Source organism: Caenorhabditis remanei, chromosome I (genome assembly GCF_010183535.1).
Source record: "Caenorhabditis remanei strain PX506 chromosome I, whole genome shotgun sequence".
Classification (NCBI taxonomy): Eukaryota; Metazoa; Nematoda; class Chromadorea; order Rhabditida; family Rhabditidae; genus Caenorhabditis; species Caenorhabditis remanei.
Window position 1 is genome coordinate 17,062,600 of NC_071328.1, and position 17,116 is coordinate 17,079,715.

Sequence of the window (17,116 nt, forward strand, 5' to 3'; positions counted from 1 at the left end):
CTTCATGATTCTACTTCTTTCCCAAAAATTTTTAAAACTAATGGGTTGAATCACAAAATGTTCTCTACTATTTTTTCTTCAAAGTTCTCCACGTCACCATCCATTAGTGTTCCAGCTGACTACTTGAGAAAGTGGCATTAACCATTAACAAAAAGAAAAAAGGAGAAAATCGTCCGACTGGCGATAAAACCGGGTAAAACGGGAAGAAGGTCTTCCTTTTCTTTTTCCTCTCTTTTTCTCTATGTTTTCTCAAAAAGAACCAACAAACACTTTGCGACGATAGAGAGAGAGAGTCCTCTCTTTTCTCCTAATACCCCTCTTATTTTTTTGGCCAATTGCTTCCGTGTAAAGTGGATTTGTTTTTAGAATTTTTTTCAGGAAAGAGAGGATTCCTTATTTTCACTGAATTCAGTTTTTACTGGAATCAGTGCGATATTTGACACCTGTAACTAGAAAAAATCTTGCGTTCGCTAAGCTGTACACTCCGCAAAGTCATATTTTCTTTAGGTCAAAGATGACGTTTTTTGTTGGTATTGTATTTAGATCTTTTTTTTGAAAACTTTCTATTAATTGGGGTCAGATATTAATGATTTAGTGACTGGCGTGCCTTTGGAGCGTTTTTGGGGTTTCATAATTAAATGTTTTGGTGTTATTTTAAATTACTTATCTGCGGATTCAAAAACGGGTGTTAATTTTTTAATAAACTGTTTCGAATTTTTTTTGAAAATTCAGAATAAAAGTGCTGAAATTATCATACACACTCACCTTTTGATTGGATTTTTAATTTTTAATCGAAAACTAGACTTTTTTTAAAAAGTTTCAACATTTCAAAATTTGTTCGAAAGATGTTTCAAAACAGCCCGAGCGGGCCGAACCGGGCCAGGCCAAAAATATTAATGATCTTATTTGAAAAAATCTGTCTCAACCCGTCCTGTGATTTTTTTTTCTATTTCATAACACTTGAGTCATTATTTTTAGCAGTCTAGACCTCTTGTGACGTGGTTAACTGCGCGTAATTGGATCATGTCTTAGACGCTACGAATATTAGAAATACCGCTCATTTTGCTCATTGACTGGCGTTCCAGCATCGCGTTTTTGATTAAAAATCCTGGTACCTTGTCGTGTTAATTCAACTTTCCTCACCGAAAACCTCATGGATATCTTATCAAAAAGGACAAAAACATCTAGGTCACATCCATCTCTCTCATCTGATCCTGCTTATCTCACTCAGTTTCTTCAATAATTTTCGATTCCCTTCTCCATTTAATTGTGTTTTTACTTTACTCTATTTTTTCTCTCTCATTCATTCCTTTTTTTCTCCTCATTTCAATTTTCTGAATCATCCCAATTTTCAATTTTCTTCTCTCGCTTTGTCACAAATTCTTTTCCAATTAAATTCCGCAAAAAAAGAAAATAGAAAAATAGAAGGCGTTGTGAAAAAAAGGAAAACATCATCCACCCTCTTTTTCTGGAATTTTTTATGACTGGACGCGCGCCAAAGGTGCACCAGACCTTCTTTCACTCAAATAGTGGCAAAAAGTTAAGATATTTTCAGAATTCCTCCCCGCATTAAAATGTTCTATCAATCAGTACTTGTGTTGGTCTCATGTCTTCTGGGTATAGTTCTCGTAGCTGCATTTCCGATAGAAATTAAAAGTGAGTTCTGAATCTCTTTTAGTATAAATATTTTAATTTTATTAATTAATTCAGATATTGAATACCTATTCCCTCCGCAAAATACAATACTCTCCGGCGATCAGCCAAATCGCTATGAGACGAAAATTGATCGGCAAGTGGGCGATTCAGAGGAGGAGGAGAAAATCCGAAAGGATTGCATTCGAAGTGAGTGTGGAGGGTGGATTACGAATTGTTTTAATTTTCCAAAAAATGTCGGCTCATCGTTTAATTAATTTTAATTATTATGAATCAAAGTACCGTAAAACCTGCAATGGAGGAGCACCCGTTAACAAGAGGAGCATCCTATCGGTTGTCTTCAAAGATATGAAAATTGTTTCAACTGAGAAAATATTCAATGATTATTAAGCTATATTTTGTCAGTTAGCAGCTTTTTGATATTTGCTCTGTGAACCGAAATATACCGCTGCGAACACATGGGGTTTACGGTAGTTTTGATGTTCAGTAATTTGACGAATTTAGAAAATTCAATCGGAAGCTGACCGAATATTTTGTGAACTCTTTTCTAAATTTCAGAACAAAACGCTGATGCACCAGAATCGACGTCCTCGGAAGACACGACATCACCCCCATTCGTGACTTCAGATGACAACGGTGGATCATCGTTTAACGACACAACTCCCCTAAACGGGACGATTGTAGACGATGTGAGTATACAGGAGTGATGAGGCTAATGAAAAAACAAAATTTCAGCCAATGGAAGTGAAAATCTACCGGCCCGAGTGTGATGATTGAGAACGGAGCAGTTGGTCCTTCGACTGTTGTAGAAACTTTTTTCTGAACCTTAATAAAATGATATTGAAAGTCAGGGAGAACATAAGGACACAGACAAAGTAACACACAGAGATCTGTATCCAGGTATCAGATATGAAAACAGAATTTCAAGGGCCAAAAAAAATCGAAAATTTTCAGATTTTTTTTGAAAAACCTGATTTTTTAGAGGTTTCAAAGGTTTTTGAGGAATATATACTTGAGAAAACAATATGGAACATTTTCAGAAAAAAATGTAGTGATAAAGTTCCAAAATTCTTTTTTTCTTCGAATTTTGCAAATCTGTACAAAAACACAGAAAAACTTTTGAAAATGTTATAACACCATCTAATACACAATACAAGAAGCTTGAATGTTTGAACTCCATACATCTGAACTTTGATTCCAATTATTATGAAATTTCTTCTTGGAGGATTATGATTCTTCACTACCAAATGTCAGAACAAATCGCTGTGATCTCAGAGTCCAGAATAAAAAAACAAACTTGCCCATTTTTTTATCAAATAACATTTTTTTTTGATATTTTATATCAAAAAATTTAATTTCTTGATGCATAACTAGAAGTTGATTAAATTCTGAAGTATTGTCAAAAATGAGACATTTTGGGAAAAAAATTCAAAACATTTCAAAATTTCGTTAAAAAACCTATTTTGAATTTGGAACCCGAGCCGTCGGGCCGGGCTCCAGGTCGTCGGACCGGTCTCCGGGCGGGTTTTCATGCAGAATGCCAAATTTAATTTCATGCAAAATGCCCAATTTTGAGTGTACCTGTTTAAAAAAATTTCAAAAACTGCAAACTATTAAAAAAAATTGTTATTAAATAAAATTTGGACTCTCTGAAAGCACTACTTGACTCATTCTAGAAGAAACCTAACTTTTTGAGTCAACACCTGCTCGAGACGTCATCTAACTTGAACCTGATTGCTTGATTCAATCAGTTCCGAAACATTCAGAAGGCGTATGTCACATTTATAACATACCTTCAATCCATGCTTTCATTATAAAAACTCGAAATTCCATATGTTTTCAATATGTTTCTTCTGCCACGTGACTACTGTACCCCCCACTAAGACTCTTAATAAGCCATCAAAAGCATGCCATATAATAATTTTTGATCATCTCTTATAAAGGAGAGCACGTTTATTTTATCTCCCGCCATCATCATCATTTTTTCTTATTCATTCACTTTTCCTTCTTCTTCCTGCCTTTTTCAATAAAAACGATGACTGGATTATCCTCTCGTCAATGTGCGTCAATCGAGTCTCGAACAAAAAAAAAGCAAGAAGAATAAAGATGAGGGATTTGATGAGACTGGGGCGGAGTTTAGATCAGAGGGGCCTTTCTGTGCGTCGAAATGTCCGAATGTCCTATATTTTTGTGAATCTGACTTGGCTATAACCCCCTATATTCTCAGGAATTTCCCTTGCCTCCATCTACTTGAAAAAAAGGTTCTGTAAATATTTGAGTAAACCTCACAAGTTTTGTGAAATTTTTATTCATTTCGGGAATTTCTCATAAGAAAAAAGTCCAAACAGCCCAAGGCTATATTTCTATTTGAGCACCCACACATGGTAAACTTTTGAGAATTTAATCTGAAAATTTGGAGTTTCGGCAAATAAAATTCATTCTGAATGATTTTTTGCCAAACTGGATAGGTAATTTCGTTTCGTAATATTTGTAGACCTGCATCTTTCTCGAGAATTTATTGTTTGTGAGGGTAGGTCTACATTTTCCTTGCAGTCTTTTTCGGGTATGCCCGCTACTTTGTACCGCCTGTGAATGACAAGCGGGTGTGTCGGAGATCATAATAACGTTTTGATTCTAATAATAATCAAACTTACTTTTTCTGGTTTTTTTGTTTGATGTACCTATGTGGTCAACGTTTTAAAGCGTTTCTCGTGTAGAGCTTAAAGAACCATAATAATGGAATTTCCTACACTTTCAAGCATAGAACGCATGATTTCATAAGAGAAAAACCTAGCCCTCATTTCTTAGACACTTTTCCCTTTCCACCAGATGAGACCGTACAAATCAGGAAGAATGCTCTCAGTTTAGCATAGCTATTTATCTTATTAATGGAGTGTTTAAAGATGACAATAAATACACAATACACTTTCAAATGACAGTTTTTATTCCATATCCGACACTGATATTTAAGAAAAAGATTTCCCCGATTCGTTTCTTCCCGATTTGTACGTTTCTCCACCAGATATCTGTTTGTATCGATCGAGTCTCAGAAGATTCCCTAATTAGCAACCATGTATAATCTTCCCCCAGACCCCTAAATGTAAGTCTAGTCTTCTACCCAGTCCACGCTATTCGACTCGCATCTGACCTACCGTACCCAACACTTTAAGTCCTCTCCCTTTCAGTTTCTCATCAAAAATTCACATCAAGAATCACCTAACATCATCCGAATTCCTTTCCCCCCATCACTATTCCACCAACACCATCCCGAGTCAAGTCAAACCACACACATCATATCAAATTCATGAGCTCTCTCTCTTTTTTCTTCGTTTTTCGTCTTCCACCACCACTTCTCAACCCAATTATTCATTCAAAATGTGCGTGTCCCCCCTCTCTTCCAGGAGTCCCCCTCTGCGTCTCCTGTCTTCCAGGAGCCCTCCTAGACTTTCGAAGCTCTCAAGTGTCTCGGGGTCCCGTTTTTTTGCGCCAGGAGAGAAAGAAGAGGGGGGACCCTCCCTCCCCTCCCCCTCCCGGAGTCTCCCCGCTTCAATTTCCATCCCCCCAACCACCCCCACCTCTTCTATCCCTTCTCGTCCTCACCGTTTTCAATTCCATCGAGGCGCCGAGTGGTGTGTAGTGGAGGAGAGAAGGAGAACTGACGGGTGTGGGGGGAAAGGACTGACACAAAAAACCATGAGAGAAGCAGGCGGCAAGGAGCAGTTGTAGTAGTCACTCCTTTTTTCTTTTTTCTTTTTTTTCTTCTCTTTTTTTTCGTTTTCCGATCGATGTGCTCTTCTTCTTTTAAGAATCTTCCGTTTTCATCTTTCTCTTCATCCCTATACTACACTTTTAGTACTACTTGACAATTTGATGAGATGAGAGAGATATTTCCTGATTTGAGCACATCAGATAGACAACTTACATGGATTACTATACTTTCCCCTTCCTCTTCATAGCAGGATGGATCTTCATGGTCAGAAGATGTGTGAAGGAATGTCTAGGCCTCTTGAAATATCTGAGCTTTTGGCAAACTAGACTAGGTTAGCTTGATTAAATTATCCACCTTTATATGAAATTTTTTGTTGTGATTCATGACTGAAATTTCAAAGCTTGGCATAACTTTACATAATAAGAATCTAGAAATCAGGATCACTGAGTTACAGTAACCAAATCTTATGTTCCTCATTTGCAATGCTCCTAGTTGAATTTATTTATATCAGACTTATCAAAAATCGGACCGATAAGCATTTTCTGGGCTTTAAATACTAAAATATGATCATAAACTGTATATTTCCGGAAGAACCGGCCCGTGACAAGTCTAATTGAATTATTTCTTGCTACTAGACTAAAAGAAACATTCATGCTCTGTAATAGACGCTTTTATTGTATAAACTCTTTCTAAAAAGTAGTGGTTCATTAAATCAGTTTTAATCTGATTTGACATCCAAAAACCAAATTTTGAAATTTCATGACGGCTATCAGTTTTCACACGTTTTCTCTATCTACTGTACACTGATTCTAACGGACGGATATACCGTAAACCTTATAATAAAGGTACGTCAGCGGTGTTCTTTGAAAGCGGTATATCTTGGTTCCCAAAAGGGATATCAAAAGTTGTCAACTGGCAAAATATAGTTCGATATTTATAAAATATAATTTCAATTTGAAAATATGTTGTATCTTTACAGCGAATCGAGATATAAAGCTTCAAACTTTTAATAGTGAATGCACCTCTATTAAAGGTTTCACGTCACATCATTTAATCTATTTCAAGCCCATCTCATCATTTCATCTTGACCACTATCCTCTTCTCAAAACTTTTTCTACCACTCGGTGTTCCTTGCGTACCTCTCGTGCCTGGCGCCTGTTGTCTAGTGGGGTAGGTCCTCGGGCCCCCCTCTCGTATCCCTTTCTACCTCTCCTTTATTTTTTTCTTGTTGGCTAGGCTAAAAATTTCAATTGGGAACGTTGACCGTTTTTGTCGTTGACTCACCACCTGTTTTTCCTCCAGAAATTAAATTCTGTTATTACAACGTCGTGTTTTTCTGTGAATTTCAATTTTTGTGTGAACTACATTTGTAGGCCCCCCGTCGTGTCCGAAAGCCCAGTAGATCATAAAACAGCTACAGAAGAGAGAGATAGAAATGACTCCCATGGGATCAGCGAGTTGTCAGAATTCAAAACTCGCAAGAACTTTGAAAATTTTCTAATCCCACATACTTATAAGGAAGTCATTTTTCTAGTCCTGTATTCTTTAGTATCAAAGATAGTAACCTATTTAAAAAAAAACTATGCACGCGACAAAGGTACGCCAGCTATCGAATGTTTGATTCTTAATTCCTTGGCAAACACTCTTTGATACAGGTGATGTTGATATTTATATTGTTTTTGTCCCTCCTAATCCGTCACATGAACTTGATATGCTGAGAAGTCATCTACAATTGCATATCTAAACATTTTGCCAATATGTCCGGAATCCCTAATCCGTCCGGATGTCCGGATGTCCTAATCGTCAATTTCCGGTTATGCACTGATAATAAGGAAGCTGTTTTTCTGATCTACCCACTATGTCTCTATTGGATATTTGACTCGTATCTGAAACAGCATTCTGGCTTGTTCCTTGTACACAGTCCATACATTTCGATACACCGCTCAGTTTGCCCGTTTTCTAGTAGATGTTCAAAATTGAAATCTTGAGAATCCGAATCAACCACATAACGTCCTTCGTGCCTTTTCTAAGAAATTCAAATATTCCAGAGCCACACCAACACCACCCACGTGGTCCTCCTCTTCATCTCTAATTTCTTCCTTCCGGTTTTTTCTCTTTTCAGATTTCTTTTCTGCTTCGTCTTCTTCTTTTTATTTTTCCTCACCATCTCCTCTTAGATTCTGTTAAAACTGATCCGATCATCCGCTGGTTACGTAAAATAAAATATAACTAAGCGTATTCAACTAGAAGTTACGTAGTGAACGGATGACTTTCCCACCATATAATAATATGAGATCGGATTTTTGGGCCGGCGGGACCTAATAACCTAACGAGACGGCCCTGAAATGCGGATAATCCACTGTTACGTAGCCCAAGCTCCACCCCCAGGAGTCGTGGATTATCCAGATGATGTTTCCTAGACTGACTATAAACATGAGGGAGTTTCTTGCACATCCAGTAGCTCATATTTGTTTCAAATTGAAATATTTTGGATTTTCCTTCATTATCCCAGGTTATTTCTGTCCTTGTAAAGTTTCACCTGTCCGGGGGTTGGTGGTCATCAGTTATGAGGAAAGCAATTCTTGTTGACTCTGATAATTTCATTTCTAATGTCTCAATTTTCAAAATTTCAGATTTTTTTCAAGATTTTTCCATTTTTTGTATTAACCTAGCACAATTCTTACAACGGCGCATTACCGAAATCCCCTCAAACCTCTCTGCGTCTCTCAATGATTTACGCTATTTTTCTCAATTTCAATATTACCCATCTGCCGGTGGCTGACCGCTCGCTCAAAGTTCGGCCCTGGGATATGGAGTGGGTCTCGTTGCGGAGATTCTATTCACGCAGCTCTCTACCGTACCGTACTCCACAGTAAAGTTTTATACTACGGTAGTCACAACGAAACCCACTCCACTTCCCCGGGCCAAACTTTGAGCGGTCAGCCACCGGCGGATGGGTAATAGAGCGCGGTAAGAGCCTTTTTGCGCTAATTATAGACAATTTTAAATGTTGTTCTATAGAAACTGACGATTTACCAGAATATAACTGCAAATCAATTATTCAAAGTAACTCGATATCCCCCCATATATTCAGACACTCTTAAATTCACAGCTCCGATCTCCGATCTACCATTCTCCACCCCTCCCAGACATTTCCGGTTACTCAGCTGACCCTGACCCAGGGCACCCATTTTTTGTCCCGCTTTCGCTCATTTCCTGTTTCTTTTGAACTTTTATTCCCCTCATTTCCTCCAACCTTTCCACTTCATCAATTCTCACTCTTTGATTTTCAGGTGAAATGAACCAAGAGGGAACCCCTGCTCCAGTTGCGGTGGCGGCTCCCCCAGCACCTCCCTCCACAGGACCACGAAAACCGCCGGCACTGGTGTTGCCGACAATAGCTGTAAGTGTTCCCGAAGAGATTTCGTTTTTCTTTCCCATGAGAATTTCCTCTTTTTGCTCTTTTTTTGCTTCCTACTTGTATAGTCGTACATCGGATGTCCGCGTCTCCTTTCACTCCCTCCAAAATTCTCTATTTTGGGATCTCTTTCTTCCCTTTTTATGGGAAAAGAAGGGAAGATGGGGGAGGTGGGGGTCCCGAGGAAAAAAAGAAGAAAAAGAAAAGAAGAGATGATGTATGATGTTTTTTGGGAGGGGCCGTCTGGAATACATATCCATGATAGTTTTGTAGTTGGCTGGGAGAAAGGGAGGCCGGAGAATATGATGGATGATAGAAGGGGATGAGCAGAGGGAATACTGTAGCTGTATATTGTGTTTTGCCCAATGCATAGAGACATCCAGACAATCAAGATTCAGAACTGATTAGGAAACAATCCCTTCCTCAGATACCTTAATACCTGTAATAGAGGCGCACCTTTTAGCAATAATTTGGAGCATCATTTTTCGGCAGTCTTTAAAGCCATGAAATTTTTTCAACTGAAGAAATGTTTTATGAATATTAAGCTATATTTCGTCAGTTTGCAGCTTTTTGATATTTCCTTTGCAAACCGAAATATACCGCTGCGAACAGACCACGCTAGGTGCGCCTCAATTACAGGTTTTACGGTATGCGTTGAAGTTTTGAACGAATTCACTGAAATCCGAAATTTCAAATTACACCCTTGTCAGACTCTTCACCATCATTCAAACTTTAGAAGACCAATTTCTGCCGAAAAGAGAACTCTGACATTTGCACAGAACCTAATTGAGGCTCTCTAATTCAAAAAGTGATTTGAAAGCGTTTTGCAAATGACAGGGTTTCGGTGAGGGAGAATTGTGTGTATGTGCCTTCCCTTATTTCGGGCTGATTGAAGGTCAAATAGACTATGTGGGAAGAAAGAAGAAGTTTTAAGGATATCGGGACATGTGGTTTTTAAGGATATCGAGATACGTATAGAGATCAAAAACAGAAGTTTATTTTTGTAGTTGGTCACTTTTTTGTGCCAGCACTCTCAAGCAAGTTACAGTTAATTTAGTGAACCTTTCAAAATTCGTACTACTTTACAATGAAAAATGTTAATTCAACTTTTCGGAAGTATGACCTTATAGCTTTCTGGTTTACTGTAATTCCAGAAAGGTCGAGAACTTAGCCTTGAAGTAAGCTCCACCCATCAATCAGATGTTACCATCGTAACAAGTTCAAAAACCTTCCTCTCCCTCAATCAGCCTAATCACCCACGCCACCCGTAAACACACACCTACTTTCAAATCAATCCTCTTACAGTCTTTTTGCATAATCGCAACTTGACGTCATCAATGCTAATCTTCTCTTCTGGAAAAAAGAAGAGCGAGGGGAGTTAACTAACTGAAAAAAGGGAAGGGGTGTGCAATTTTAATTGGAATAATTATCTTCTCTCTCCGTTTTTCTTCTCCCCCATCCATTTCTCTCGACCCAGAATGATAATTAGAGGGGGTAGTCATCACCAGATCACTCACTCGTTTTCTACTTCTTCTTTTCTCTTTTTGCCTTCCCCCCATATATTCATACTCACTCAACCAAGTGACACCCCCTCCTCCCCTTTCCACTACATACCAAAAGAGTAGCTCACACACAAAAAACAAGTCTGTTTTCGTGTCTTATTTCCTTCTTACTTTTCTTTTTTCGGGTGTTCTTCTCGAAGGAGAACACTGTCATATAATATTAATATGAATTCGGAAGGAGAGGACAAACCAACGGCACAGCCACCCCCAAAACGTTCTCTTACTTTTCAGGTGAGATCTTAAGGGGAAATAAGATAGAGATATTGAAATCGGATGATAACTGTTTGGTACAGTGCGAAATTTTTAAAAAGTCTTTCAGTGAAGAAAACATTGTCAAGTACCTCTTGAGAATCTCATTTACTGTGAGAAACGCATGAGAGTTTTCAATAGAAAGACAACACTCAGGATTCCAAAAATGTGTCCGATAAGCAAATTGACAAGAGTCAAATGACTTTCCGTTTTGATATTAAGAATATCAGAAAAGATTTCCAATTGCTCCGCTAATCACAGTTGTAGTCTACAATCTTAAGGCTATATTCCATTTAACAATGTCAAAAGTCTTGCTTCTTGATGTTACCATAAAACCTCTAATAGACGTGCCCCCAGCAAAGCCTATTTAACGCGGTGTATCTTTTTTCTGAAAGAAGATATCGAAAAGTTGCCAACAGACAAAATATAGCTGAATACTTATGAAATATTTCTTCTGTTGAAAACAATTTGATAGCTGTCAAGGTAGTTGAGATATTGTGCACCAAACCCGGACTCACGCTAACATCTAGTTCAATCCCAGCCAGACCCTAGACCAAGAGCCCCAGAGCTGGGTATTTCGAAAAATTTAAATCACAGGAAATGGTGTCATTGACCTCTTCCCATTTTCTCATCTGATGCATCAACCTTCCATTTTTCTTTCCATTTCTCTTTCCATCTATTTCGAATTGGAGCACACACACCCCATTTTCTCTCAGAGGGTATATCAAATTTCATTTCTTTAGAAAAAGAAGGTGGCTAAATAGAAACAGCAAAAAACTAAAAAAGGGATTCTTGTTAAAAACAAAGGAACTTAACTAGTGTGTTTCAGTGTCCACTAATATGCGAGCAAGGACCATCGATACCATCATCGCCCACAATCCTGCAGGGACCACAAGACGCACTCGCTGCAGATTTGATGCAGAGGATTCAAATGGTAGGACGGGTCTCTGAGATCTCTGAATTTTAAAACTACTTCCTAGTTACCTGATCATGTCTAGGCGGTACAAAGATCAGATCATTGTTTACCCAATTAGACAAGTCAAAATCTTTAACAAAAAATGTGCTGGCTCACGAATTTCTATCAACCCAAACTACGAATTAAATATCAAAATAACTTCTACAAATTACAGGTTTCACTAAAAAGTGTTTACTACTTTACACCCTCACTACTACCCCCGCAACCCATAAAAACTATAATTTTGCAGTTCTCCTCCCAATTCGACACGGCTCGTCTCTCACCAAACTATGCCACTTCCGATTTGGGCTCCTCTGCGAGATCATCGTTTTCGACGGCTTCTTCGTGGATGGCATATCGTGATCGAAGTGTTGATTTTGATGAGACTGGAAAAGAATTGATATCTCCCTTTGACTGTGATACCGCCTGTTCTGTTTCACCATCGTTTTCGTTGTCTCCTAGCTCCTTTCATCATTTTTCGTAAGTTTTTTAGAAATTTATTTTTGTTAATTTTTAAAGTTTTTTTCAGATTCGACGTCCGATCAGTCTCATCACTGGGTCATAGTACAACCAACCTGAATCATCTGCTCTCCGTGGGTGCCGCGTATGAATTGTCCAGGTGAAAACACCTATTTTTGATTCTGTGAATGAAAAACAACCTTGATTTTAGAGAGCGTAGTCGATCAGAAAGCGATATGCAACCCACGCAGACAGACGCAGATGAGGCACGACTTTTGGCTAACTCGACGATATCTGTACCATGTTACTCGAAAAAGATAAAGTACGGGGGAGAGATAAAACGAAGTAGTAGTACACCACCACCGACAACAAATGAACGAGAGGAGATGGAACAGCAAAGGATGTTGAGGCCAACGTCAGGGTTGGAGAATAAGGATGATTTGGAAGCGGTAAGAAGATAATTATTTGGGATAAGAGGACCTATTACAGTTCCGCTCAAAAGGTTATCAATTTTGGCTGTTTTTAGTGGTAAATGATTAAGTTTGGTACTGTATTTTGGGGTCGCCTGCTTGTCCAACAAATTTTATTTTTATGAGCCGAACAGAACAAAAGTAGCATGTTACTTTTGTAGTCGACCAATTTTTTGTAGGGACACTACTTTAAAAGTTACAGGTTAAGTTAGAAATTTCAAAATTTCGCTTATACGCGCTGAAATTAGTCGGTTTCAGGGAGAAATGACTCTGATGATCTGTGACTTTCACAGTACTGTCCCTACAAAAAAATGGTCAACTACAAAAATCATGTGATATTTTGGCTCTGTCCAACCCATACAAAATAAAATCTACCGGACAATCAGGTGACACCGAAATACACCATCAAAACGGATCATTTTCCACTGAAAACAGCCAAAGTTGATAACCTTTTGAGCGTACCGCACTGTATTTTCACATTTATGCTAGAAAACTTTCAACTGAATCCACAAGAACGTGTAATCATATTCCAGGCCAACGCAATCGTCAGCAGTTGGGCTCGCGATCAAATCTTCGCTATTCAAAATGCGAGTACCATGTACAACCTCCTCACTGTTGCTGGATCATCAGAAGACTGTTCATCTTTATCCGCTCCTGGACCCTTGAAAGTCATTCCAAAAAGTAAAGATGATATGGCATTTTTGATTCGAGACGAAACAAACCGTGCGAAACAGATGCAGTATCCATGCACTATGTGTGGACAGGTTGGAATCTTTCTAGAGAACTTTTTACTGAAACATGATAGGTTTAGGCGTTTGCTGTTCATGACAGACTCGCAAAACACATCGCCTCAAGGCATCGTCAAAGAAGTTGTACATTAGACGACGCATCGAAAGTCCACAAATGTAATATGTGCTCTAAGAGCTTTTCGAGAAGTGATATGCTTACAAGGTATGCTTTTCTTCACGAATTGCAATTCAAGAATGAATGATTTACAGACATATGCGACTACATACCGGTGCAAAACCATACAGTTGCCCAACCTGTAATCAAGTATTCTCCCGTTCCGATCATTTGTCGACCCATTTAAGAACTCATACCGGAGAGAAACCATATGCATGCCCATTGTGTAATTATTCGGCGGTACGTTGCGAGATGCACATAACCAATCATAACCAACCCTCTTGCAGAGTCGCCGTGACATGATCTCCCGCCATATGCGCACACACTCCATGTCAGATGACGTGTCTACACCAATCTCACAGTTATCGATTCGAAGTGCCAGCACCTCTCCACTACCTCCAAAAATCGTCGGCTCAACGGCAGTTGTTGAAATAGGTTCTGGAGAGTTGTCCGCCTTCAAACCAATCCTTTCCTCATCATTGTCAACTCATCACCTTTCCGTGTCATCACCATTTCAGTCACTTTCTCTTTCAACTCCGTCATCTCCCTCATTTGCTCCGCCCACTATTCTGTTGAATCGACAGTCTTCGTTTGACAATTCCCTTTCGTCGAACACAAATACTTCTTGATCTGCATCAGATCAATCATTTTATTTAAAAAAAACATCATTTGCTCTGTGAGAACAAAAAGAACAAAAAACTTTAATTTTTCAAAACGGGTTGTACAGTTTTTCTACTTACTTAATGAATCGTTTTTAAATTTGAAGATTTACAACAATAAAATACAAAAAATTCTCAGCAATATTCTGAAAAATTTATAAAGTGTTTTTGAAAAAAAAATATTTTTGATCTATTTTGTTCTATATTTTGTCATTAGATTTGCAAAAATGAGCGTTAAAAAAAGTTGCAAACTACAAAGGTGGACATAAATCGCTAGAACGGGAATTTTGCGCTGATTTCAAATTTTTCAAATTTTGCAAAACGATTCCGTGAAAAAGGTTATTCGCGTTTTTGTGGCTTCGCAGAGCAAAATGGACATTTTCAAAACTCACAAAATTAACGTTTATCTTACTTTTTCAAATTTTTTGTTTTGTACGTGTGAGTACGGATGTAAAAATGATATTGGCAACGTTTTTTTCAGAATTTATTCAGAAAAAAAATTGTGCAGTTTATAAATTTTCAAAAACGACGCATCTAAGAATAATGTATCTGTTTAAAGTTCCAACATAAACAATACAAGCTACATAATTTTAAATACCCGTACAACACAAAAAAAAACTTCGAAAAAATATGGAAAACGTTCATTTTATGTGTTTTGAAAATAGCCAATTTTGAACTGAGAAATCACAAAAACGCAAATCTTTTTTTTCATGAAATTGTTCAACAAAAACAGAATACAGATTTGAAATCAGCGCACAATTTCGTTCTAGTGATTTATGTATCGACCTGTAAATCCATCTTGACCCGGAACCTTCCCTCGTAAGTACTTCACGCGCTCTGTGCCAATCTCGATTTTCTTTTCAATTTCGGCAACTTTTATGTGCTTTTTGCAGTTTTAAATTTTTTTATAGTTTCTTTCCACTTTTCACTTACGATTTATTGATTTCCAGCTGCTTGTAAATGATATCAAAGCTGATCCCTCATCTACAACCTACCCCATTGCAAAACCTTTGACCAAACCCAATTTCCTTCTTTTCCCATAGAATTCCATATGCTGCTAGTCGGGTGGTCGGAACATCTTGTTGTTGCCTTCTCATTAGCAACCGCTGTGGGAATCGAGAGCATGATAGGTAGAATTGGCAATTAGTGTTGTGTCAGAAATGCCAATCATACACTTGAATGCCACGTATATCCATAGTGCCAGTGTCTTATTGTATTGTAATTCAGTGAACTATTTTTTTCTTCCCGTATTTGATTTAACAGACTATTTGTTTTTTGTTTTTAGTTCAATAAATTTTGGCTGCTCTCTAATTCAATTATGTTGCCGGATACTGTATTTTATTTTTGTGGTTTTTTGCTTCTCTCACTATTATTCGCTGTAAATCGACACTATCCTCTAAGCCTGCCTTCTTCACCCCAACGTAGCAAATTAATTTGAGCGTTAGCTAACACCTATAGGCCAATTATAAAGAGATTAGCCTTCTATACCTTCTTATTCCTATTTGTGCATCCATTGTGGTCCCCATTTGCGTTTCCTACATTTGATTTCTTTTCAATTGACGAAATATTCAACAAAATGAAGGTAAAAAAGAGGGTGAGTTTTACAACGAATATTCTTTGTGTCTATAATTTTCAAACTTTTTGGATCTTGTGACGGAACCGTAGTGACTACTTTAGGTTATCCATTTCTCTAAATTTCGATGCGAAGAAAAGAAAGTACTCTGATTTTTTAATCCCTAAAAATGAGTTAGGTCCTCAAGTACAATTTTTAGATATCAAAAGAAAAAAGTTAATTTTTTTTTAAATTACTATATATATTCCAAATTTACGTATTTGGGGGAAAAACAGAGTTTTGGAGGAAGTCATCGTTGTTTTAGTTGCTCTTTTTCTTAAACTTCCTCAGAATCTGATTTTTTTTCCTGGACTACAATGAATCAAAGTTGTATACTACAGTCGAGAGGTGCTTGAAACTCTAGCCACGTACATATATGAGAAAAAAATTCAACTTTGAATTCCTCTTTCTCAAATTGTTAGCCCGTCAATTTTTGAGAATAGCAATTCATAGGAATTACGAACACAGCTTTCATCTTTTCATCTTGTTAATATGATCTCCCATAAGTAAATAAAGTGTCGAAACTCCTGAAACTGCTTTCAGATGTGTGAAATATAATCCATGGCCTGGATTAGTAAGAACAGATTAGTGGAAGTTCAAAAGTAGGCCTACCACTCTTATAACAGCGGCAAGCAAAAAATGATAGGGAAGAACTAACTTCATTCAAATCTTTTTTGCATTTTCTCGGGATTCTGGATTGGATATGCTGTTAAGATATCTTCATGCTGATTTATCTAAGAGTTTTCACATTTGTGTGTATTCCTATATAATAAACAGTATCGCTCAAAAGTATATTAAAGTTTGGTTTTTTCAGTTGAAAAAGTGCAACTTTGAGAGTGTGTCATGGTAAAACCGATGTTCCCATTAAGTACAATTTTAATGAATCATATAGATCAAAAGTAGAGCTCCATTTTTGTAATTGGCAACATTTTTGTACGGATACTCCCTAGAGAATCATGATCATTTTAAGACGACAGCTCAAAAATCGCACAATTTTGGCGAAAAAAAGTTACCAACTACAAAAATGGAGCTCTACTCTTGGTCTGTACGATCCCATAAAACGTTATTTTGTGGAACAGTTAGTTTTACTATGACACACTCTCAAAGTTGGGCATTTTCAACTGAAAAGAGCAAAACTTAATATACTTTTAAAGCAAAACTTAATATATATATACTGTGCCTGTGTTCCAGATGCCCAAAAAACTTTTTCTAGATTGAAATTGTAGTTTTTCTTGTGGAATTAGTGTTCAAAAAGCTAAACTACGGGAGTTTTTTCCCACATCAAAGAGATCAATTATCGTCATAACCGTGAGAAAAACATAAGAAAATGCAACACTTCAAAATAATTTATTGATACCCTAACTTCTCAAGGTTTTATTTTCTCATTTTGTGATGTCAGGTTGATCCTGAATCGATTTTTTAAAGAATTTTGCAAAAACAATGAGATTTTAAGCTGATGGACTGTAA

At 37.5% G+C, this 17,116-nt stretch overlaps 2 protein-coding genes across 2 annotated transcripts; both read left to right on the forward strand.

Annotated features, from left to right (window-relative positions):
- Nucleotides 1-1,574: 1,574 nt before the first annotated feature.
- On the forward strand, nt 1,575-2,430 carry GCK72_003579 (uncharacterized protein; the record flags this gene model as incomplete). The annotated part of the gene is made up of 4 exons (XM_003107469.2): nt 1,575-1,656; nt 1,711-1,842; nt 2,212-2,342; nt 2,389-2,430. The coding sequence occupies 4 exons, from the start codon at nt 1,575-1,577 to the stop codon at nt 2,428-2,430; spliced, it is 387 nt and encodes a 128-aa protein (XP_003107517.2).
- A 6,230-nt stretch (nt 2,431-8,660) lies between these two features.
- GCK72_003580 (uncharacterized protein) lies at nt 8,661-14,007 on the forward strand (the record flags this gene model as incomplete). The annotated part of the gene is made up of 9 exons (XM_003107371.2): nt 8,661-8,765; nt 11,421-11,525; nt 11,797-12,026; nt 12,076-12,165; nt 12,217-12,454; nt 13,009-13,239; nt 13,287-13,426; nt 13,474-13,618; nt 13,666-14,007. 9 exons carry the CDS (start codon nt 8,661-8,663, stop codon nt 14,005-14,007), a joined length of 1,626 nt encoding a protein of 541 aa, XP_003107419.2.
- Between the last annotated feature and the right edge of the window lie 3,109 nt (nt 14,008-17,116).